Source organism: Sebastes umbrosus, chromosome 12 (assembly GCF_015220745.1).
Source record: "Sebastes umbrosus isolate fSebUmb1 chromosome 12, fSebUmb1.pri, whole genome shotgun sequence".
In the NCBI taxonomy this organism is placed as follows: Eukaryota; Metazoa; Chordata; class Actinopteri; order Perciformes; family Sebastidae; genus Sebastes; species Sebastes umbrosus.
The window spans coordinates 5,396,111-5,420,331 of NC_051280.1; the positions used below are offsets into that span (position 1 = coordinate 5,396,111).

Below are 24,221 nucleotides of genomic sequence, written 5' to 3' on the forward strand. Positions count from 1 at the left end.
AATGTGTCCTGTTGAGAGCCCATTTTACTCAGTGTACTGTAAGATGAAAGGGAATCAGCTCAAATATAAATTATGATTTCATATCAAATGTTTGACATTAAAATATATAACCAGTGTTTGGTTTCAACTGCCTGCTTTATTATTTGGCAGCAGATCTAGGAGAACTAAATCAAGCCTAATAAAACATACTGATATTGTGCTTCTCCTCTCTCTCAGGTGTTCCCCCAGTCGTTGTGAACACGGCAGCCGCTGCAGTCAGTCCTGGACCGTCTTCCACTGTAACTGCTCTGAGAGCGGCTACAGCGGAGCGACCTGCCACAGCTGTAAGTCACCTGTCGGTCAAACATCAGCACATAACCACCAAACCAAATGAGGAGAGACAGAGACGGAGGGGTGAGACGGGACTGATGGAATACACATTAGGAATGAGGCAGTGTGTCGAATAGAATTGTTTTTTTTTTCTCCTGAATAATTGAAACTCAGAGGAAGAGCAAACAGAGAAAGAAATTAAATTAGATGAAACATCCTGTGGTACAAACCCATTAAAATATAATAACATATTAAACAAAGATAATAAAATTCATGCTTTTTTGTATGGCACATTTTAAATGGCAAGTGCTTTATACATAATACATCACAGAAAACGTTCTACACAGGCACTGACCAAACAAACCTAGAATAGTTTTAGCTGCCATGTATTTGATTAAATGAAGGACATATTATTATAATTCATGTTTAGGGCATGACATAACTCACATTTACAGTGTGTGAGAGCAAAAGAGTGTTTCTTAATCATTTCTTTACATTGCAGCCTGTGCACATTTGGGATAATTCCAATTCTTTACAACCTGTATCTTATTTTGGTAGTTATGGCCATTAATTCTGTTGTTTATAAAAATATCTTAGTCAACAAGTTAATAACTGAGATGTGAGAACGAGGAAACAAACACAAGCAGTGTTGATCAGACAGCTTTTAAACAAACCACTATGTCTATTTCAACCATTCCAAAGTCAGCGTAAACCATCAAAACTTCTAAACATTATCCTTTTACTGTGTTATTGTCATCTCTAATGGTTATTTGCATAAAAACACACAATTCAAATGATTAGGAAATAAATTATTGTATTTTTACTTAAAGGGACTGTTTGTAACTTCTTCCACGTATAAATCATTGCGGGTCGGTGTCCCATGCGCGCTCGCGTGTGGCTACACTGTTCAGACTCAGACTCCAACACAAACTACACGGAAGCACCAAAACCTCTTGGTTGTATCTAGTGAAGCCCGTCTGTTAAACAGTGTTGGACGCGGGGGGGGACCCTATGTTTGGTGTCCAGGACCGGAGTCTCTGCTCCTCTGCCTACCTTCACTCACACACCGCGCTCGTTTTCGCTCTTTCGCTCCACTCTCACGTGCATGCACGCACAGTCCATACTGCAGAAGAGTTAGTTTAGCTCTGAGAATATCTAGTGAATGTTCAGTGGACGTTTGTTCAGAAATAACTGCTGCAGCTCCTCCAGACCAACAGAGGTTTCCCGTGTCTTGTGAAGTGACGGGGCTCCGCAGAGAGAAACGTTATCGTCTCCGACCAAAACTCCGGTGTCTCCCCTGTTCCCTCCGGCCGCGGTCGGGTGGTTGAAGCAGGAAAAGCCAACACTAGGATCAGCATTGATTCATGGAGAGACCTTCGTCTGCTCAGCTAACATTACTGCCAAGCAGCTGAAATATAGAGTGATATTGTGCTTTTAGCTGAAGTATGTCGTCTCACTGTGTTGATCGATGCTCGTTCATGTCTATGTAGAGCGAGCACAAGCGCGAGCAACAGGACGCTGACTTTCGTTGACTTAACGGCCCCAGGTGTCGCTGTTAACAAGCAATTCTGATCTTACAAACAGAGGCATTAGTAGTGTTAATGATGTATTATAAGTTGCTCAGAGCTAGTGTTAGAAAGTTAAACAATTCATAATTCCTTCTCTATTATCTATTTGATATTGCTATGAAAAGATCTCAACAACAACTGTACTCACCGGTATTCAAGTTTCTCACCAAACTTGGGGGATTGACGTTGTGTTTCAACGACGAGGATGTCGGTCGGGACGATGTTATCAGCTGTAACTGACGCACAGTGCAAAGCGGCGGCAATTAGCTAATGCCGGGATCAGACTACACAATATTTTTGTCCTTGACGATGGTCACCATGTCAGATCTAACGATCACAGCGCCATAAACTCTTGCAGTGTCTTGGTTGGGTGACTGGCAAGACTTCCCGTATGACCACGACCAATCATGGCACGTCGTATTACATGATCATGCACGAGTTCAGACGTCATCGGGGAGGCGGTTGAAGCAACTGTCGATCATGGCAACAGAAGCGTTGTGTGTGATGCTGGCGGTCTGGTGTTGTGAAAAAGAAAAGAAAGAAAAATGGTCGTGGATTCACTCCTGGGTGGCACAGAGAGGACTTTTCTCCATGTTTGTTTATTACCAAGTGACCTGACTGTGACTGCACGTTGGAGAGAGCACCTGATTGGTCAACGCAAAGGAACACGTCGTTGGAGATGTCGTGTCGAGACGAAAAATTCTGACAGGCTAGACTTTTCCTCGGGGTGTCGTGGGGCGTCCCAGACGTGGCGTCGGTTGTCGTGTACTATTACACACTACACGAGATAGATTTTCGCACACGACACTAATTTATCGTTCCCGATCCCCTACGACGGCCGTGTCGGGCTATAATCGGGCTGATATTGTGTAGTCTGAACCAGGCATAACCAGTGGAGCACACACACTGGGACTCACATGTAACAACATGCATGCGTGGCTGGACCGGTAGACAAAACAGAAGCTCGGCTCGGATTACAACACACATAGAGGGAGGGTGACTTCATTCTCTGCTCAGGTAGACATTACTCCACTATATCCTTACATATCAAATAGTTGTTTACTGCTATATTAATGCTCTGGATATAAAATTCAGCACCTCGAGACCACCTCCGGTTAGCTATATTTGATATCTGCACATCCTTTCTGTCCAGTGGAGGAGGTTACAGTATTATGAAACCTGTTTGTATGTGAGAGATATGATGAAGGTAATGAGACTGTAGCTGTGACTGAACTACCAAATACTGAATGAATAAATGAAACTGCAGCAGCAAGGTGAGCTTTGGTGAGAGCTACTGTATCGGTTCTGTGCCGATTCCTTCGAGGCAAATCCTTCAAACCAAAAGGGGAGCGATCCCCACACTGGTCTCATTTTTATAGCTGATGTTTTGAACCTTTTTCCTGACCACGCTGAGGGAACGTGATGAATAAGAAGAGAGATAAACAGGTAAACAGAGTGTGGGAACCTTGAGATATGGATTTGACTCGAAGGGGCTCGATTTTTTGATTGCAGAGGACGACAGGTGTGTGTGTGTGTGTGTGTGTGTGTGTGTGTGTGTCTGTGTGTGAGGAGGGAGGAAGACTTTTAGAGAAAGAGAGGAAGAGGCAGGGCTGATAAAGGTCTAAAGTTTTATTTATTGAGCCCTCGTTCTCCCATCAGTCATTACTGTCCTCTCCAGTTGGATTAATCTTTACTTTGGGGGACGCTGCAGCAGAAATAAAACTTAACATGACTGTCTTCACTCTGGTTATGAGACGGTGATTGAGTGGTGGCAGCACCCATAATCCTCCACAGTGTGCCGTCTTCATCCCCCCCCCAGCTCCTGTGTGTCTCTGCCTTCTGATGTGATTCATGTTGAGCCTGATCTCATTATTTTCCTCCCAGCTGTGTACGAACAGTCCTGCGAGGCGTACAAACACAACGGCAACACGTCGGGACATTTTTATATCGACGTGGACGGCAGCGGACCAATCAAACCGCAGCTGGTCTACTGCAACATGACAGGTGACACACACTCATTTCCTCATAATTGTAAATGATGCTTTCTCATCACGCACTGATCCACTTTGTCTTCCATCCTGTTTTCTTCTCTTTTTTTCAGTCATGTGTTTAATCACATAAACATGAATAATAAAGTCTCACCACTTCATATAATTTGTGTACGTGTATAAATCTTAATAGCGATGATATTCTTTTTTTCTAGTCTCTGTTATTTGTTTTCTCTCCGTATCCGTCACTCTGTTTGTCTTCCTCTTAAGTTTAAGTTCAAAGATGCTTAATGTATTTAATCTTTATTTATACAAGGTATGTTGGCAGAGTATACATTCATCCTCATCTACAGCCCTGTTAATAGTTACACAGCCAAATGAAATAACAAAAGCAGACGGAGTCATTAATATAACAGAACAACAGACAATAAACAAGATAGTGTAAGACTTAATGAAAGCAGTCAACAGGCGGGTAAATTAATATTACTGAAGGTACTGGAAGTGTTTTAGGTTACATCGTAGATTATTCATCGGAGCTGCTGCACCAGCAGTAGAAACAATTTTTCCAAGATCGGTTCTCAAGCATCAGCTAACCAATTTGGAAAATATTTATAGCGTCAGTAGGACATTTTTTGGCATCATTGGTCAAAAATTCCATAATAATCTCTCAGCATATTGTAATTAAATTGTTCTGAGAGAAAACTAGACTTCTGCACCTCTTCATGGCTCTGTTTTCAGACTTTAGAACATCTAGCCTGTGACGGAAGACTTTGACCAATCACAGGTCATTTCAGAGAGAGAGAGAGCGTTCTTATTGGCTGTGCTACGGTCATGTGAGCGGTGCTTGGTATTCCCCATGTATTCACTCAAGAGATCTCACAGTACATTACAGTATCAGAATATTGATTCATATTTGATCAGCGCTGCCTAGTTTGACCGTTTGGTCAGAGTTAGTGAGTGATTGACAGCCAGCTCTCAGAGACAGCAGCTGGACAGCAGACCTCAGTACCACTTTCATGCCTGTTCTCTAAATATGGAGGTAGAGCCAGGAGGCGATTAGCTTAGCTTAGCATAAAGACTGTAGGGAAACAGCTAGCCTGGCTCTAAACCTCACTAAGGAACATTTGATATCTCATTTGGTTAATCCATACAAAAAGTGAAATATAAAAGCAACAGTGTGTTAATTAGTGAGCTGGTGGTTGCATTCTGGGTCTAGCTGTTTCCCTCTAGTTTCAGTCTTTGTGCTAAGCTAAGTGTAGTGACTTTTAACAACTAAATAATATCTATAAGCCACTGAGGGGTAAACAGGACAACTTGTTCCGACACGTGCTCTAAAAGCAAACTAATGTCCAGAGCGTTGTATAACTTTGAATTAGCTGACACATTTATTCACATTTCATATGCTCACCATAGAATCATGGAGTCAGTATATTGTTCCATCTCTGTTTCCATTCAGTAGAACCCAAGCCAACAAGTTATATACTGTTACACACGGCATGGCACGGCACGGTCAAACACTGTTTAGCTTCCCGTCTTACACACACCTGATCTAAGAGTGGTCTCAATCCTCTCAACTGTTGATAAGAAAAATAATACACAAAACATTCCTTTAAGTCTGAGTGAAAGTGCCAGAGCCAAAGATGACATAAGATGCCAACTGGTAATGGCAAGTGTATGATAGATATGTCAAACAAGAATAAATAATAAACAAATGCAAATGAATCAATCCATAATGAGCAACAATAATCAGTAATCAATATCTATCTATCCCACCAGAGGAGAACACATGGATTGTGATCCATCACAACAACACAGAGCTGACCAGAGTCCGACCGTCTCCAGGTGTTAACCAGCATTCGGTTCACTTTGACTACTCGACGGAAGAGGAGCAGCTATTGGCCGTCATCAGCCAATCAGAGCACTGCGAACAGGAACTGTCCTACCACTGCAGGAAGTCCCGCCTCCTCAACACTCCAGGTAAAGCCTGTTCAGGAAAGGTTTGCTGGTTATATCCTCATGTGTTTATGCCTCTGCGCTGGCGCCGGTCCATTCTCGTGAAGGTGATATCTCAGGAACACCTGGAGGGAATTTCTACAAATTTGGCACAAACGTCCACTTGGATTCAAGGATGAACTGATTTGATTTTGATGGTCAAACGTCAAAGGTCAAGGTCACTGTGACCTTACCTCCATCCCATTGTCGTGATATGTCACAAACTCCTTGAGCGAATTTCTTCAAATTTGGCACAAACGTCCACTTGATTCAAGGATGAACTGATTTGATTTTGGTGGTCAAAGGTCACTGCGACCTCACAAAACACGTTTTTGGCCATAACACAAGAATTCATGTGCTGATTATGACAATTTCACACAAATTTTTACTACGATAAAATAATGAACTGATGAAATTTTGGACAGACACGAATGTAAACTGCGAGGCGGTAATTCTAGTTCCTTTATAATCTGGGGATTCGCAGATAAAACTAGTCTTCTGCTTTCAGTTAGAGAGCTGCACACCTGAACAGCTGGGAGTAGGGGCGATACCTGTCCAGCCAGGTGTTCAAACTAGTAACTTTAAAGAAATAGTTCGACATGTCTGAACCAGGCTACAGCCGACAGCCAGTTAGCTTAGCTTAGCACAAAGACTGGGAAACCGGGGGAACAGCTAGCCTGGCTCTGTGGAAAGGTTACAGAATCTGCTTACCATCACCTCTAAAGCTCACTAATTATTAACACAATATATCTAATGCATAAAAATTACAATTTGCGGTTTCCCGGGGGTCATGTGCCAGACTATTTCTTGCCTGGGACCAGTCACCAACTCCCCCCTCCCTCCCAACCCCCCCCCCTTAAAATGGCAAATTGTTGTTTCTACACTTGGATTGAATACGTGTTAATATAACATGATAATTAGTGAGGCTTAGAGGTGCTGATAGGCAGATGTTGTTAGAGCCAGGCTAGCTGTTTCCCCCTGTTTCCAGTCTGTGTGCTAAGCTAACTGGCTGTTAACGGTAGCTTTATATTGAATAGACAGACGGACACATTGTGCTGTTTTATTTATATTTTGACTAGGGCTATCAATCAATTATAATAGTTAATCGCGATTAATCGCACATTTTTAATCTGTTCAAAATGTACCTTAAAGGGAGATTTGTCAAGTATTTAATACTCTTATCAGCATGGGAGTGGACAAATATTCTGCTTTATGCAAATGCATGTATACATTTATTATTGGAAATGAATTAACAACACAAAACAATGACAGATATTGTCCAGAAACCCTCACAGGTACTGCATTTAGCATACAAAATATGCTCCAATCATAACATGGCAAACTGCAGCCCAACAGGCAACAACAGCTGTCAGTGTGTCAGTGTGCTGACTTGACTATGACTTGCCCCAAACTGCATGTGATTATGATAAAGTGGGCATGTATGTAAAGGGGAGACTCGTGGGTATCCATAGAACCCATTTACATTCACATATCTGGAGGTCAGAGGTCAAGGGACCCCTTTGAAAATGGACAGTTTTTACTCACCAAAGTTTGTAGCGTTATTTAGCCTCCTTCGTTACAAGCTAGTATGACATGGTAGGTACCAATGGATTCATCAGGTTCTAGTTTCATATGATACCAGTATCTTCACTCTAGCTTTAAAACGGAGCCTGCTACAACCAAAAATTTGTGCTGCGTTAAAGAAATTGTTGTCATTAAAACAAATTTGAGTTAACGTGTTATCGCGTTCACTTTGACAGCCCTAGTTTTGACACATTTTGTGATTGGGTCTCTCTGGAAAATTACAGAATATAGAGGATGCTTAAGTCAGTTTCTAACAACTTCGTCTTTCAATGACTTTAATCATGAACTCTACTTGGGCCAAATTTGATTTTATTTCATTTTGTGTTTATGAATATACTTAGAAATTATAACTCACTTTTTTAAAATCTAATCTAATCTTAATATTTTAATCTTATCTCGGGGAGAGCCCTCTATCATTTTGTTTCCTCCCTTTTCCCTCAATACCCCTCAAGTTGCACATTGAAATCAGAAAAGACTGTAAACAAGAACCTGTTCTTAATTGTGTTGTTGGGTTAAATAATAGTTAATGAAAGCTTGGTTTAGCAGGGACTCTTTCTCAACCAGAACAAAATCATTACGCTCTTTGCAGCAAACTGTGGTTTCAGGGATTTTCTCCTCTTTCACGAATGATTCAGACAAATTGATCGTTCAGGATTTGTTTACTACCTCCTCCTTTAGTGTAATGAGTATTGAGTTAGATCAGTGTTTTCTCTGTTTTGTCATGTGTTTTCATGTGCTTGTATAGACTCAGAGGTGGGGAGAATCACTTTGATCACCCATTTTCATTGAATTTGTCTTGGTAGCAGTTAATGCAACAGCTTACACTTTAATGCAAAGTCCATATAGAAGAAAGACAGAGCATCATTCAGTGTACAGAGACACAGCACATCATATCTCAACAATTATTTGATGGATTGCCATGGAATTTGGTTCAGACATTCATGTCCCCCTCAAGATGCATTTTGACAACTTTGGTGATCCACTGACTTTGTCCAATACTTTTGTTTCTGCAAAACTAATGACATTCCCATCAGCCTCAGCTGTACTTTGTGTTTAGATTCAATTATCAAATGTTAGCATGCTAACCTGATCTAATCTGAGGTGGTTAACATGGTATAAACATTGTATCTGCTAAACATCAGCATGTTAGCGTTGCCATTGTGAAAGAAAGGCATTACAAACTCTCAGAATTCTGCTTCTGAGTGGAGCACACGTGGTCGGGGAGAGTGAGTGGAGGGATTTTGGGTGAAGCGCAGAGCTTTTTTTTTTTTAGTTGGAGCATCAGCTTATCTCCCGCTCCAATTTCGCTCCGTTACCGCTCACACCATGAGATCAAAGCATGCCCGAGCGAGCCCGACCAGAATGTTTCTGTGTATTGCGCAAGGTTGCTGCCAAGGATAGTTTCAGACTCGTGTGACCAAAACATTTCCAATAACTGCAGAGCTTTGTAGTCCAAAAGTTAACAGTTATTGAAAAAAGATTGATAAAACAAAATATTCTGCTTCAATCCATATTTGTTGCCGTTTAGCCTTTCAAAAAACAACATTTTCTCCGCGGTCAAAAAACTGTTTTCTCTCCCACTCGCGGGGCGGTCAAGCAGCAATCAAACGTTATATTCATTAAAGGACCAGTGTGCAACATTTAGGGAATCTATTGGCAGAAATGTAATATGATATTAAGTATGTTTTCCTTAGTGTATAATCACCTGATAATATGAGTCATTGTGTTTTCGTTACCTTTAGAATGAGCCGTTTATATCTACATAGGGAGTGGATCCCCTCCACGGAGTCCACCTTGTTGCACCGCCATGTTTCTACAGTAGCCCAGAACGGCCCAGAGAGTCGTTACTCTACTTTACAGTTGCTCGCTCCCGTCGCCGCCGCTCTCTCTCTCTTGCTTCACCAATCACTTCCCTCGTACACACACACACTCTATGAAATGGCTCTGCTCCAAATGCCCTACGGTACTCTGACAACAACTGGCTCTAGAGAGGGCCATTGGCATTTTCGCGTCGGCCACCATAGCTCTCCAACACGCTTGGCACACGGGAGAGGCATCAGTCAGCTTCAATCTCACCCTCACCGCTAGATACCGATAGATCCTACACACTGTTACTTTAAAGAAAGTTGATTTAATAAAAGAAATATCTGATGAATCACTTTATTGAAACTGAGAATTTTGTTAGAGGATTTTTTTAGGGGATATGAAATATATGGATATGGTGATATGAAAAATAAGATGACAGACATTCGAAGCATCATTCGAATACATCAGTAGAAGCTTTGAATGTAAAAACGTCTACAACCCTTAAAATACAATGCAGTTTGTCTCTATGAGGAGCAATTTTAGTGGAGACGCTTTAAGATAGTGAGCGTAGGGAACCAGCCAGTGGGACACACACACACAGCTTCCATTCACATGATGGGTATCCAATGAAATACTCTATTGGTATCGGTATCACTTTAAGGGTAGTGGTATTGGTACTGGCATCACAATTTTTTTTAAAGATACCCAGCCCTAACGCTGACGTTAGCATTTAGCTCACAGCACCGCTGTGATGTAGACTCTGTTTTGTTATGTGTATTTGAGCAGAAAATAGTGCTGAAAGAATTAGTCAAATAATTGGTGATCACCTACAGTTTGTATAACTAAATAAACATAATGTATCAGACATTCTTCTGATTACTATTTATCCAGTGGACATCCATTCAGCAATTGATGGCAAGGACACATCCTCAAAGTGTCTCTCTCCCGTGGAACTACAAAGACTACATAGGAGAGAAATATGAGTGTTTAAGCAACTTTTTGGGGGGGAGATGATGGATGAAAATAGTGAAAGTGGTCGAAAAGGCAGACTTGGTAGAGAGATAGAAGTTCCATTATATATACCCCGTGCTGCTCTCTGGGAAAGTAAAGAAGTGCTGACTCAACAGAGACCTTTCCAATCACCTTCTTTCACTCCTCTCCACCTACGCATTCTCACAATGCGCAATACATTTTTCACTGTATACTATCATCGCCCTCCATCCAAAAACAATATATTCAGCGTTAGGAGCAGGAGCTGGCAAACGTCCCCCAGCTTCAAACACTGGAGTCATCTCAGGAGGCTGAGAGATGGGGACTCTTTCTACATAGTGCTCAGCTATTTCCTCACAACCCTGTTCATATCGGGAAACAATACTGCTCAAAGTATTTCCATAGAGAGTGCATCAGTGTAACTGCAAGCATCTTTTGTTTCATTATGGACGGGGACAAGAGGCTGTAGTTCTCTGCAGTTTTGTGAGTAATGGTCTCACAAAGTTTTGACCAGTAAAATAAGCTGCGTCTCTCAGATACATTTCTCTTTCTTTAGTTTTCTTTTTTATAACCTCATTTTTTAAAAATAAGTTAGCAAGTGTACGCTAATTAGATTGCATTTATTACCAGATTGCTGGATGGGACACAAAACACAGTACTTTCACCCTGGAGACTGGATTTCTAACACGTTCTCATACCAACTCGTCACATAGGCCTACTGGCGCTTTGTCAGTCCCCTTGGCGTCACTTTTTGCTCGCAGTAAACACATGCTTAAAGGGACTGTTTGTAAGAATCAGAAATGTCTTGTTAACAGCGACACCTGTGGCCGTTAAGTCAACTAAAGTCAGCGTCCTGTTGTTCGTGCTTGTGCTCGCTCTACATAGACATGAACGAGCATCGCTTTAACAGACGGGCTTCACTAGATACAACTTTGCAGTTTTGGTGCTTCCGTGTAGTTTGTGTTGGAGTCTGAGTCTGAACAGCGTAGCCACACGGGAGCGCGCATGAGACACAGACCCGGATTGATTTATACGTGTAAGAAGTTACAAACAGTCCCTTTAAGTTTGGCTTTCACTTTTACAACGTAGCAGGTGTAGCAGGCCCCTACTGAACCACATCTATGAGGCTGATAACGACTGATTACGCACATTTAATGAGCTGGTAACAGTCGGATCGGGTTGGAAGGTCAGTGTTGTTGTTAAACAATACAACGTTGTTGGACATGTTCGGAGAAGTTACGGGTGTGTTTTGCTTCTTTGTGTGTGTGTGTGTTTCAGAGGGCTCTCCATTCAGCTGGTGGCTCGGTGGTCCCGGTCCCGGTCGTGTCCAGACTTATTGGGGCGGAGCTCAGCCAGGCAGCCAGCAGTGTGTCTGCGGCCTGCAGGGCGACTGTGTGGACCCACAACACTACTGCAACTGTGACGCAGACCGCATGGAGTGGTACTGAAATCGAAATCAATAAATAAATATATATATATATATATATAGAGACATGGTTATTATTACTGTATAAACAAATATTAGTGCTTTTGTTTATATATTTATTTACATTTGAGTTTGAGTTTTATTTACTCTGAGTGAAAAACAGGGAAAGGTGATGATCATTGTCATCAAAATTCAACTTTAATGCTGACAAATATGCACACAAGGGCACTTGAAAAACAAGAGTCCACAGCGCTGTGTCAAGTTAATCAGGTAAGAGACACAAACAGGACATCCGTCACCTGAGGAAAACTTTGATTTGAGTCTGGAGGAGCAGGAGATCTATTTCATGGCAGCATGATTGTCTCCTTCCTTCTTTCTACTTCTCGGTTCAAGCTGTCAAACTTTTCAATGCTAACACTGTTTTTGCAGACCATTTATCAGCTCCTCGGAGTGTCAGGGACGCTCTAAGAAGTGAAGCGACACACCTGCAACGAGGCAGGGATCATTTCATTGGTCAACACTACACCTGGCATTCTATAGGCTGGGGAATTTTGACAGGTTATTGCACAAAAAAAAAATCAGAGAGCAGAGGAGAAATCAGAGAGTAGACGTTTGACGAGTGCACAGGAGAAGTGCTGGAGCAGGAAATCTGTGCAAGTAACAGTATATGTGGGTGCAAGCATGAGCAGAAGCAGAGCAAATCTAAGAGCAAGCAGGACAAGTTGAGTGCGAGTACAGGGTTTTAGGGAAAGCATTACAAACTCTGAATGTGAAATCAATGAGTCATGCTCTCAAATTGAAAGACAAGAAAAAAGCTCCATACGTCGCTCGCTTCCAGTCCTGGAGTGTCTCACCTGACAACGAGATTGACGTGTAGATGATGAGAGGCGCATCGAGCTGAACATGGAGAGCTCTTTTGGAAAATAGCTCTCAGAAATTGGCATAAATGGAGTGTTGAGTGTCAGGACGGCTATGATATGATCTGACTCACCATTAAAATGTCTAACTGGAAAATAGTCTCTGAACAGGTTCTGTCAGCGTATTAAAGCTCTGTTATAATTTAGCAGAGCAGTTTGCTGCCATGTCTCTGCAGGCAAATAAGCAGAATTATGAACAGTTATGTCAAAGTTGTTGATCCAATAAAACATTATATTTCTTAGATTATTTATACTAATACTTCATCATCTTATTGTCTTCCTTCTTCTCCCATCCATCTCCTCCTCCTGCAGGGCTGAGGACTCGGGCCTGCTCACCCATGAGGAGAGCCTCCCTGTCAGGTCTCTGTTGCTGGGTGACATCCAGAGGCCGGGGTCAGAGGCCGCCTACAGGGTGGGACCGCTCCGTTGTCATGGAGACAGTAAGTCCAGCGCTGGTTGCCTGGTTACTTATGATGGAGAGATGACAGAAATCTTTTCTTTCCTTTGTTGTCCAACTGATGGAAGGACTCAAACTAGCAAACGTAAATCCACATCCGACCAAACAGCGAGTGTTTGTTAATCAAGCAGCAAATAATAACTCATTATTTCTGAGAGAGTAATTCCTCTCAGGCCAGTTGTTGATGGAAGTACAGGATTAGGTGTTTAATGTGATAAATGAATCATCCTGGGTCTAGTACCGCAACATATCTCCTTTTAAGTTTTCACACTCTGATACTTGCTTCTCATTAAATGTGTTAAAAGGTTAAACAAAGCACGCTGTTTTTTCCAATTATTCATAATTACAGTTGTTGTATATCTACCCGAGCAGAAAGATAAATAAATGTTTGGCATGATTAATCAAACAAGACCACATAACAAAAGTCCTACCCTTGTGTAAGTGCAATAACTGAACGTGTTGCCTCATTGGTTTGCTCTGTGATTTCCATTGAAAGATCTTGACGATGAGTTTTCATCATCGTGTTTCTCAGAGAACTTCTGGAACGCTGCGTTTTTCGACAAGGAGACGTCGTACCTCCACTTCCCCACCTTCCACGGAGAGCTGAGCGCAGACATCTCCTTCCTGTTTAAAACCACGGCCTCGTCTGGTGTGTTCCTGGAAAACCTGGGCATCAAAGACTTCATCCGGATCGAACTGAGCTGTGAGTAGGAGCTGGAGGGTGACGATGTAATCCGGATTAGAGTGATGTGTTAGTGAAACCTGGAAGTCAAAGTTTTAATCTGGATCTGTGTAAAACCTAGAGGTTACAGGCTTAAACTGTATCAAACTGTCCTGAAGGGGAAATATTTTTTTATTTTAGGTTGAACTCAGCTGGCTTGAACTTCCTGTCCTGACTTTAAGTCTGAATGTTACACAAAGTTCAGAGAAGCTGGGAAGCCTTTTCACAATTATGTGGTATCTGTCTGCAAGGATTTGCTCCCATTGAGCCACAAGACCATTATTAAAGTCCAACACTGGTGTTGGGTGATAAGACTTGGTTCCAGTCGGTGTTCCAATTCATCCCATAGGTCTTGGATGAACTGCAGACCAGTCAAGTTCTTCCACACCAAACTGGGAAAACATGTTTTTATGGAGCTGGCTTTGTGCACAGCTGCAAAACTGCAAAATCGTATCAAATATATTTTTCTAATTAGTCAAACTATCTCAAAACACTTAATATAAAACACAATTGCCTAACAAGTAACATTTCAGTGAGATATAGGGACTTGTTTTTAGACAATGACAATCAGGCTTATTATGACACATAACACTTAAATATCGAAATATATCTAAAAACGAGTTTTCACAGCTAATTTCAAGATTTTATCTATAAAGGCTCTTGTTTTTAGCGCTGTCAATCGAATCAAATATATAATCATGATTAATCACACATTTCTTTATCTGTTCAAAATGTACCTTACAGGGAGATTTGTCAAGTATTTAATAGTCAAATATGCTTGCTTTATGCAAATGTATGTATATAATGATTACTGGAAATCAATTAACAACACAAACAATGACAGATATTGTCCAGAAACCCTCACAGGTACTGCATTTAGCATAAAACATATGCTCAAACAGCTGTCAGTGTGTCAGTGTGCTGACTTGACTATGACTTGCCCCAAACTGCATGTGATTATCATAAAGTGGGCATGTCTGTAAAGGGGAGACTCCTGGGTACCCATAGAACCCATTTACATTCACATATCTGGAGGTCAGAGGTCAAGGGACCCCTTTGAACATTGACATGACAGTTTTTCCTAGCCAAAGTTTAGCGTAAATTTGGAGCGTTATTTAACCTTCTTCATGACAAGCTAGTATTACATGGTCGGTACCGATGGATTCATTAAGCATTATAGTTTCATATGATGCCAATATGTTCTCTCTAGCTTTAAAACTGAGCACAACCTCAGAAAGATCGATTGCGTTAATGCGTTAAAGAAATTAGTGGCGATAAAACAAATTTGCGACAGGGCTTTGACAGCCCTATTGTTTTATTAACTTATTTTTGAGGAGGCTTTTTTTTCCAGTGACACAAAGCTGGAAACATACAATTATCTAAAACATTATAGTAAATCAGAAGTTTTTCTCTTTAACATTAAATATTCAAGATTAAATAAGCAATGATTAAAGTTGACTTTATCTTAGCATGAAGGCTGGCTTGACTCTGTCCAAATTGAAAACGTCTACAGTGGCATAATGAAGAAGTCGTTTCTCGCGTCTTTAACCTGAACAGAGAAATGTAAAGCTGACACATTATGTTCTAGACCAGGGGTCAGCAACTTGCGGCTCTGGAGCCTCATGCGTCTCTTCAGCTCCTCTCCAGTGGCTCCCTGTGGATTATTAAAAATGGAAATTAATAACTGTTTTTTGTTTACATTTTCATTTTTATTTATCATTGTTGTAGGTCTATGGTACGACAGTATGATGGAGTATTCAGGCCACACAGGAAAAAAAAAAATCTGAGATTTCGAGAATAAAGTCATAATATTATAATGTAGTAATTTTACGTCTTATTTTCTTATTTTCATAAAGTTATAACTTTATTCTCGTAATATTACGACTTTTATTCTCGTAAAGTTATGACTTTATTCTCGTAATATATCAACTTTTTTTATCGCAAAGTTATGACTTTTTTCTCGTAATATTCTGACTTTATTCTGTAAATCTCAGATGTGTTTTTTCCCTCAATGTGGCCCTAATACTCCGTAGTGCATTGTCACTTTGGCCCTCACTGCATTAGACTTATATACTATATACTTAGACTATAAACTGTGTTACCTTCATCACAATGATCAAATGTTTTGCAGCTCTAGACAGATTTTTTTTTTTGCATAAAATGGCTCTTTTGATAGTAAAGGTTGCTGACCCCTGGTCTAGGGGGAGTTACGTGCTGTAAAATCAGACCAAATGTGAAATGCCTGCACTGATAAGAGATGTTTCTCTAGTTTTGCTTCAGGGATGGTTTAGTTGCTGAGAATGAGAGCACAACGATCAACTCTCCTTTGTTTCACTTTAGCTTTCTGTTTTCATTGCTCAGACAATATTTTCTCTGTTTCTATTCTTTGCCCAAAGTGCATATCATTTAGAATATGACAGCAATAACCAAGGGGGCATTTTTGACTTTATGAGTATTACAACATTGCAGTCGGTAGATGTATTACCATTACAGCCCTCATTGGTGTGTTGTCATTTAAAATATGGCGGAAATAGCCACAAGGGTGTTTTTTATGCTTATAGTTATGCAGCTAGGTATGATATGCGTGTTTAGGGGTGGTTTATGAACAGCCAAGTTCACCAGTTTAGTTTGGTTTAGTTTGCGTTTTTTGTATTGTGATGCATTTAGCATTGTCTTAGAAATGGGATTTGAAGGGACACACAGAGAATGTAATACAGGGACACTGCTGCACCAACAGCCTCTCTCCTCAGGGGAAATCATTGTCAGTGTGGATGTTCCTGCTCTGAATACTGCCGGCTTCCTCAGAGAACAATTTCCAAACGAAGTTACCGTGTGATGCTGGGATATTGTTTCATCTTGTTCTGTGCTCTCAGAGTAATACATCTTCTCCCTCTAAAACACGAAGGATGAGACGCCTGTAGTCTCTAAAACCCACTCCTTTTTGTTGGAATGAACATGACAGAAATTGTGTGATCTGAGCCGAGCGCTTGAAAGGAGCAACAATAGAGGGCTGAAGGGAAACTTTTGTTTCAGAAGTAAGAAAGCTTCATTCAAAATCCCATTGATTTTTGTAACATCGCTCATAACTAAAAATATGGTGGGGGTTTATTCAATATTAATGTTCTTTAGCTGCCGTTTACATACACCATTTCCCATAACCCCTAGTTCCCGTGAGCAAAATGTCAGAGCTCGACAAAAGAAGCGAGTCCACGGCAAGTCGAGGGGTCGAAGGTGGCTCAGTCAAAATTTCCTTCAGGATGATAATAAAGTTAAGGTTGCAGAACATCCACAAGACCAGACCCCGGCTATATTGAATGATAAAAACGCTGATATCAGGGAATTTCTTTTCCTCTTTATCGCCAACCTTTCCATAAATCACACCTTTACCTTTGACTCCCCCTTCCTGTCTCATCCGTCTCCTTTTCTTCCCCCTCTCTCAGCCTCCACTCAGGTGGTTTTCTCCTTCGATGTCGGTAACGGGCCGCTGGAGGTTCACGTGGAGTCGAGCGTCCCGCTGAATGACAACCGGTGGCATCGAGTTCGGGCTGAACGAAACGTCAAGGAGGCGTCGCTTCGATTGGATGAACTTCCCGTCGCCACGCAGGAGGCTCCTGCTGACGGACACTTTCACCTGCAGCTCAACAGCCAGTTGTTCATCGGTGAGGATGAGATACTGTACTGTAATGTGAACAGTTGTTCCCTCATTGGTAGCAGCGTCTTTTCCTTTATTTGTATTTTTAGCATATGTCTCTTTCTCAATATCTCTCCCACACACACACACAGGCACTTCTTTGATCGTTGATGTACATATACAAATATACTAGGGCTGTCAATCCATTCAAATATTTGATCATGATTAAAATATTGTAATTCAAGTGTTCTGAGAGAGAACTAGACTTCTCCTCCTCATGGCTCTGTTTTCAGGCTTTAGAACATCTAGCCCGTGACGGGAGACTTTGACCAATCACAGGTCATTTCATTGAGAGAGCGTTCCTATTGGCTGTGCACCGGTCATGTGAGCAGTGCTTGGTATTTCCTCAACTGATCTCAACATGGCTGCCGGGTCAGAAACTTTCTCATTTTACAACTAAACAGTACACTACAAGATGATTCTGAAAACATTTGAGGAGAGAAATAGACATTACAGTAACAGAATATTGATTCATATTTGATCAGCGCTGCCTAGTTTGACCGTTTGGTCGGAGTTCGCGAGTGATTGACAGCTGCTCATAGACGGCAGATGGACAGCAGACCTCAGATCAGCTCTTACTGCTTGTTTTCCTCCGGTCTGTGAAATCTTGCAGATGCCGTTAGGAGCACCGGAGGACACAGAGGAACATGATTTTTTTTTACGTTACCTGTCTCACCTGTACTACTGTCACGATATAGCGACCGTTTTATAAAAATAACTTTTTTTAATCATATTTGCTCCAATCTCGCCTACTTCAGCTTTAAAGGGAGATTTGTCAAATATTTAATACTCTTATCAACATGTGAATGGTCAAATATACTGCTTTATGCAAATATATGTATATAGTTATTCTTGTGAAATCAATGAACAACATGAAACAATGACAGATATTGTCCAGAAACCCTCACAGGTACTGCATTTAGCATAAAAATATGCTGAAATCATAACATGGCAAACTGCAGCCCAACAGGCAACAACAGTTGTCAGTGTGTCAGTGTGCTGACTTGACTATGACTTGCCCCAAACTGCATGTGATTATCATAAAGTGGGCATGTCTGTAAAGGGGAGACTCGTGGGTACCCATAGAGCCCATTTACATTCACATATCTGGAGGTCAGAGGTCAAGGGACCCCTTTGAAAATGGCCATGCCGGTTTTTCCTCACCAAAATTTAGAGCAAGTCCTTCGTGAAATGCTAGTATGACATGGTTGGTACCACTGGATTCCTTAGATAGTTCCATATAATGCCAGTATCTTCACTCTATAGCTTTAAAACTGAGCCGCTACAACCTAAAAATCACAAGTTGTGTTAATGCGTAAAAGAAATTAGTGGCGTTAAAACTAATTTGCGTTAACGTGTTATTATTGTGTTAACTTTGACAGCCCTAAAATAAATATATAGTCTTTTGCAATATCTTCTTTGTTGTCCAGTTTTCCACTTTATTAAGTGTTTTTCTGTGTCCAGTTATGACAGATGTTCCTCTTTCCTTCTGCAATTTGCCATTGTTTGGCATATGTCTTCATTATTTTTGTATTTGTGAGTGATGTGCCAGCAATTCAGGCAGCAGCGTTTTGTGCATAACAATGAAGTTGAATACCAATTAGCAGTATGTGTCAGCTCTAACAGAGCTCTGACTGTCACCGGTTTTAATATGAGTTTTGCAGGAACGTAGTTGTGTGCGCATCGTAAGTTCAGGTAAAGATATAGACATTAATAATTTAAAGGACCCATATTGTAAAAAGTGAGATTTTCAGGTCTTTTACATTATAAAACAGGTTTAAGTGCTTTATAAATACTGTTAAACTATCAAAACACTCAATATACGGAGAAACACACACAGCCCATATTCAGAAATTGTGCGGTTGAAACAAGCCGTTAGGATTTCTGTCCATTTGTGATGTCACAAATATACAATATATATAGATCATTACACGGTTTTAAACGTAAACATTCTAAATGTGTCCCAGTTTATTTCCTGTTGCAGTGTATGTGAACAACATCAGCTGACAGGAAGTTAACATAGACCCAAACTGTTGCCTTGCAACGCAATTCCATTGAAATGCACTAAAACGGAGCATTTCAGACAGAAAGTGAATACAGATATATTCAGGCAGACAGTATGAGGAAAATAAAAGCTTTTTTAACATTACAGCATGTAAACATGTTCTAGTAGAAACACAAAATACAAGTGTTACAACCCAGAGTTGGTGTAGGGGTGAAGGAACTAACATACAGCCGGTGTTATCAGGCAATCACTTGTTTTATTGCCGTGAATGAAATTAAAGCAAAATAAAGCGTACAATGGTTTGAATTATAGGACAAACGGGGACAGCGGAATGCACCAAAAGAAAAGAGCAAATAGGAGAGCGCAGCACAGCCATATACAACAATACCAACAACAATAACGAACGGTCACTCTGAGACCGTGACACCAAGTATGAACCTGAAAATGAGCACGATATGGGACCTTTAATACATTTGAGTTTATTACTTGTGCAGGTGTAGCTGTTTTTGCTTTACAAAGGAGAAAAGGTCTGACTGTTTCACACATGCTCCGCTGGTATTGACCAACAGGGAAGGGAAGTAACGTTTAGGAATCAGTAGCAGGTACTACAGAATCCTCAGAAAAACACTAGAAATATTTTCTCTTCTTTCACATCGGTTTATAAGTTATCGGCTAAATCCTGTTGTTTGATCAGCAGAATTGGAAGTAAGAGGTGCTGAGTCTGCACATCTATTCAATAGGGCTTCTACTACCTCTTCATTCACAGTCCAAAGACAGTACAGTCACCAGGTCTGGCCTCTTCCATCAGCTGCTCAGCACTCTTGAATATGAAAGTGCTGAGTCGATGGTTTCTGACCACGAACAATAATCATGTTTAATAAATAAAGCATGCACCAGGGAGCAGAAATATATAGTGTGTGTGTGATGTGATTTCATGCAGTCAGGGTCTTTAAATAATCTGTAAATAAAGCTGAACCTGTAAGTGAGAGGGATACACCAATACTGGATCGGATATCGGGCTGATGCTGACTCAAATACTGGAGCTGGATCGGGTATCGTGACAATGGGGCCTATCTATTCTTTTCAATTCTATGTTTCTAAACTATATACAGTACATTATAGACTGGACTTTTAATCCCTGTTTAAATTTTGACTAATCAGTTCTGCGTTAAAAAGGGTTACAGTTGAATTGTAATTACTGTGTTCAAGATTTTTTACCAAGTTGCTGGAGTATGATTTATTATTTTAATAATAAATAACAATTCAGTAAATTTGATATCTACGTATTTATTTTAGAGCTGTCAAAGTTAACGCGATAACGCTTTAATGGCAATGATTTCTTTAATGCATTAACGCAACTTGTGATTGTTAGGTTGTAGCGGCTCAGTTTTAAAGCAGGATTAAAGATACTGGCATGAAACTAGAAAACCTGATGAATCCATCGGTACCAACCATGTCATACTAGTTTGTCCCGAAGGAGGTTAAATAACGCTCCAAAATTATGCCAAATTTTGGTCCGTCTTTCAGAAGCTGTAGCAGGTACAGATATCATATGAAACTACAAAAATGAAGGAGCTATTGCTACTAACCACGTCATGTTAGCTTGTTGGGATGGAGTCTAAATATTGCTCCAAATTTTGGCAAAATTTTGGTGAGGAAAAACTGACATGGCCATTTTCAAAGGGGTCCCTTGACCTCTGACCTCCAGATATGTGCATGTAAATGGGTTCTATGGGTACCCACGAGTCTCCCCTTTACAGACATGCCCACTTTATGATAATCACATGCAGTTTGGGGCAAGTCATAGTCAAGTCAGCACACTGACACACTGACAGCTGTTGTTGCCTGTTGGGCTTGCCTGTTATGATTTGAGCATATTTTTTATGCTAAATGCAGTACCTGTGAGGGTTTCTGAATATTTGTCATTGTTTTGTGTTATTAATTAATTTCCCATATTCAATTAAATTCAATTTATTTTTATATAGCGTAAAATCATAACAGAAGTTATCTCGAGATGCTTTTCATATAGAGCAGGTCTAGACCGTACTCTATACTAATATAATATAATTTATATATAAACTGGAAAAACAAAGTTCGGAAACTTGTGTTTGATGGATTATTTCTCTGTTGTTTCATGGCTAATGGTCATTGTATTTTACATCGTTGGAAAGCCTGTTTATTTACCTTCGCAATGATGTCCAACTTGTAAGGATCATGCATTTGTGGGATGAGCAGCACAGCTGATTATGTGGGTAACGCCCAAGAAAAATTTGCCAAAATGCTCTGCCAATGGTAAACAGTGTATTATAATCAATTGACAGCCCTAATTTAGTTGTTACATTTTGTTTTATTGTTTGTTTTAATGTTTGAGTCCAGCCTGATGTTGCCTTGCGCATAAATGAATGAACCCAGTTACTTCCACATAGTGAGGCATACAGCTTATTAATTAAACCCTGGTATCGGATTGGTACACAATATTGGCCCATACTGAAAGCCCAGGTATCGCTCTCTGTATCGGGACTGAAAAAGTCAGATTAGTGCATCCTTAGTAAGTGATTCATCATGTAATTAACCGTCAGCGAGCTGAGAATTCAAACTCCATCAATACTGCAGCCCTGCTTATCTCTACGTCATCGGTTCAATACCACAATTTGAATCCTATATGTGAGAGGTCCTCTATGTGACCTCTCGCTGGAGCTATAGGGACAAAAATAATGAAAATCTATCTTTTATCATCAGGCGTTATCATTCTGCAAATATTATGTATGTCACTTCTTATCAGTAAACACACAGTGTGGAGGGAAAACCAACCAACAAACAGTGGTGAGATTGGATGAAGGCAGCAGCAGCAGCAGGGAGATCCAGGTGAATATTGATTGGCTGAATAATCCGCTCTGAGGTCCATCAGCCTGAACCCGTATATGTTTACCTCTGAATTATCAGTGCAGTACAACGGAGTAAGTGTGATAGTTGTATGTGTTGGGATGGAAATGTGCTGGTATTTATCCCTACATTGGTTGGTAACGGATGGAGGGAGCAGCATGGAGGTCCATCTGTTTGGGTTTGATTCCTGCCGCTACTAATGTGTCCTCGAGTGAAGGCTGGCCGACACTGAAAGATTTTTCAAATCACCCCACACATAACATGTTATGTTAGATTTAACAGTTTTGTCCCTACAGTGTGTGGAGAGCAATGATTTGGCCAAAACAAGAGTCCAGATAAAAAAAAAAAAACAGAAATCTCGCAAAATCTCTCACGATCGAACGTGACTTTAGTGTAAACAAACATGGCGGACAACGGGTAGGAAGAATTAGAGATGTTGGTTTCTGCACTACTTTGTGCGGGAAATGAAGGATGGATGGATGAAGTCATGGAGACACATTAAATAAACACTCGTGTTGTTGCCACAAATCAACAAGTTGGTCCTCCATTACCGAGCTCCATCTTACTACTACTTTATGCTTCGCGTTTTGAATTTGCTCATGCGTTTGCCGCGGCTGCCATGACGGCGGAAGCTGTCCTTCCTTCTTCAGTAAGCTTGGCTGTTAGTGGCTATCGTCCTTTCCCACGTGACTGCGTCATCGGCTGTCCTCGGGGTTCCCCACACACAACAGGAGATCCCATCGTAAATATTTAACATGTTTAATATTTACATTTAAAATCAGTGCGGCCAAGATGGACTTCGGGGGATGTAAAAATCACTGTTAATATACCTCACATCGGGGGGGGGGAATCGGGCAAAGAATCGTCTTGATTCTCGTGTAGTGTGGACCCAGCATAAGACACAAAACCCTGAAATCTGAAAATAAGGCACCGTTACACTGTGTGAGTGGCCATGAACACTATAATAATTAATAAGCAAGAACAACCCTGCTTCAGCTTGAATCACTTGTAATTTAATTGCAAATTAGGCCTCATGAATATTTACATACTACAGATCCTTAATTTACAGGAAGTGAAACAATCACACAATTTGACACTTTATTGTGAGCAAGTATCAAAAGTAAAAGCACTCATTATACAAAATGACTTCTTTCCAGAGTTTTATTGATTAATGAATTCCTCAATACTTTGGTTTATGATCAAATATGTGCAAAATGACAGCTGTACTTTGTGTTTTGTGCTAATTTGCAAATGTTGACAAACTAAATATGCTGCAAAATTTCAACATGTTAGCATTCTGAGGTTAGCATTTCTCTCAAAGCACCACTGAAATTAAAGGTTGACGTTGATATTTTTCAACCTGGACCTATTTTCCCATGTTTTTATGTCTAAGTGACTAATGGGGTCAATTTTCTTTTAAACTGGTCCAGTATTGAAGGAGAACGCTGCAGACGGCAGTAGCTAAACGGGCTGTAATGTAACCGCTGGGGGAAACTCCTCACCGTCAGTTTACGTCCACTAAAAGATGTTCTTGTTGCCACTGACAGGTTCAGACTGTTATTAGTAGTGTCTGACAGCAATATTGAAAGGACCCTGCAGATAAATAAAATGTTTTTCGCTTTCTGTTTGTCATTGTGTCATGTGACTTATTGCCGGAAAACAACGGTAGAAACATGAGTGAGAGTACAGAAAGCGTAGATTTACGATGTCATGGCTGAATATTTAGATGATTTCCACAATGTGGATGTAATGCGAGGTGTCAGAGTGAGACACACAATGAAAAAACAAACAGACCGGATCAAGTGAAAGGTAAGAAAAACGCTCTGTTTCTCTGTAGGGTCCTTCCCATAATGTTGTCAAACACTTTGTAAACTGACGGTGAGG

General features: G+C 40.7%; 1 protein-coding gene across 1 annotated transcript in view; it reads left to right on the forward strand.

Moving 5' to 3' along the window:
* The window catches only part of LOC119498674 (contactin-associated protein-like 4), a 159,533-nt gene that overhangs the window by 102,028 nt on the left and 33,284 nt on the right, over nucleotides 1–24,221 (forward strand). Inside the window, exons 11-17 of the mRNA XM_037787719.1 lie at nucleotides 217–323; nucleotides 3,762–3,881; nucleotides 5,642–5,842; nucleotides 11,516–11,678; nucleotides 12,893–13,020; nucleotides 13,570–13,740; nucleotides 17,199–17,417. Of these exons, the coding sequence (XP_037643647.1) occupies nucleotides 217–323; nucleotides 3,762–3,881; nucleotides 5,642–5,842; nucleotides 11,516–11,678; nucleotides 12,893–13,020; nucleotides 13,570–13,740; nucleotides 17,199–17,417 (1,109 nt within the window). The remainder of the gene's footprint in view (nucleotides 1–216; nucleotides 324–3,761; nucleotides 3,882–5,641; nucleotides 5,843–11,515; nucleotides 11,679–12,892; nucleotides 13,021–13,569; nucleotides 13,741–17,198; nucleotides 17,418–24,221) is intronic.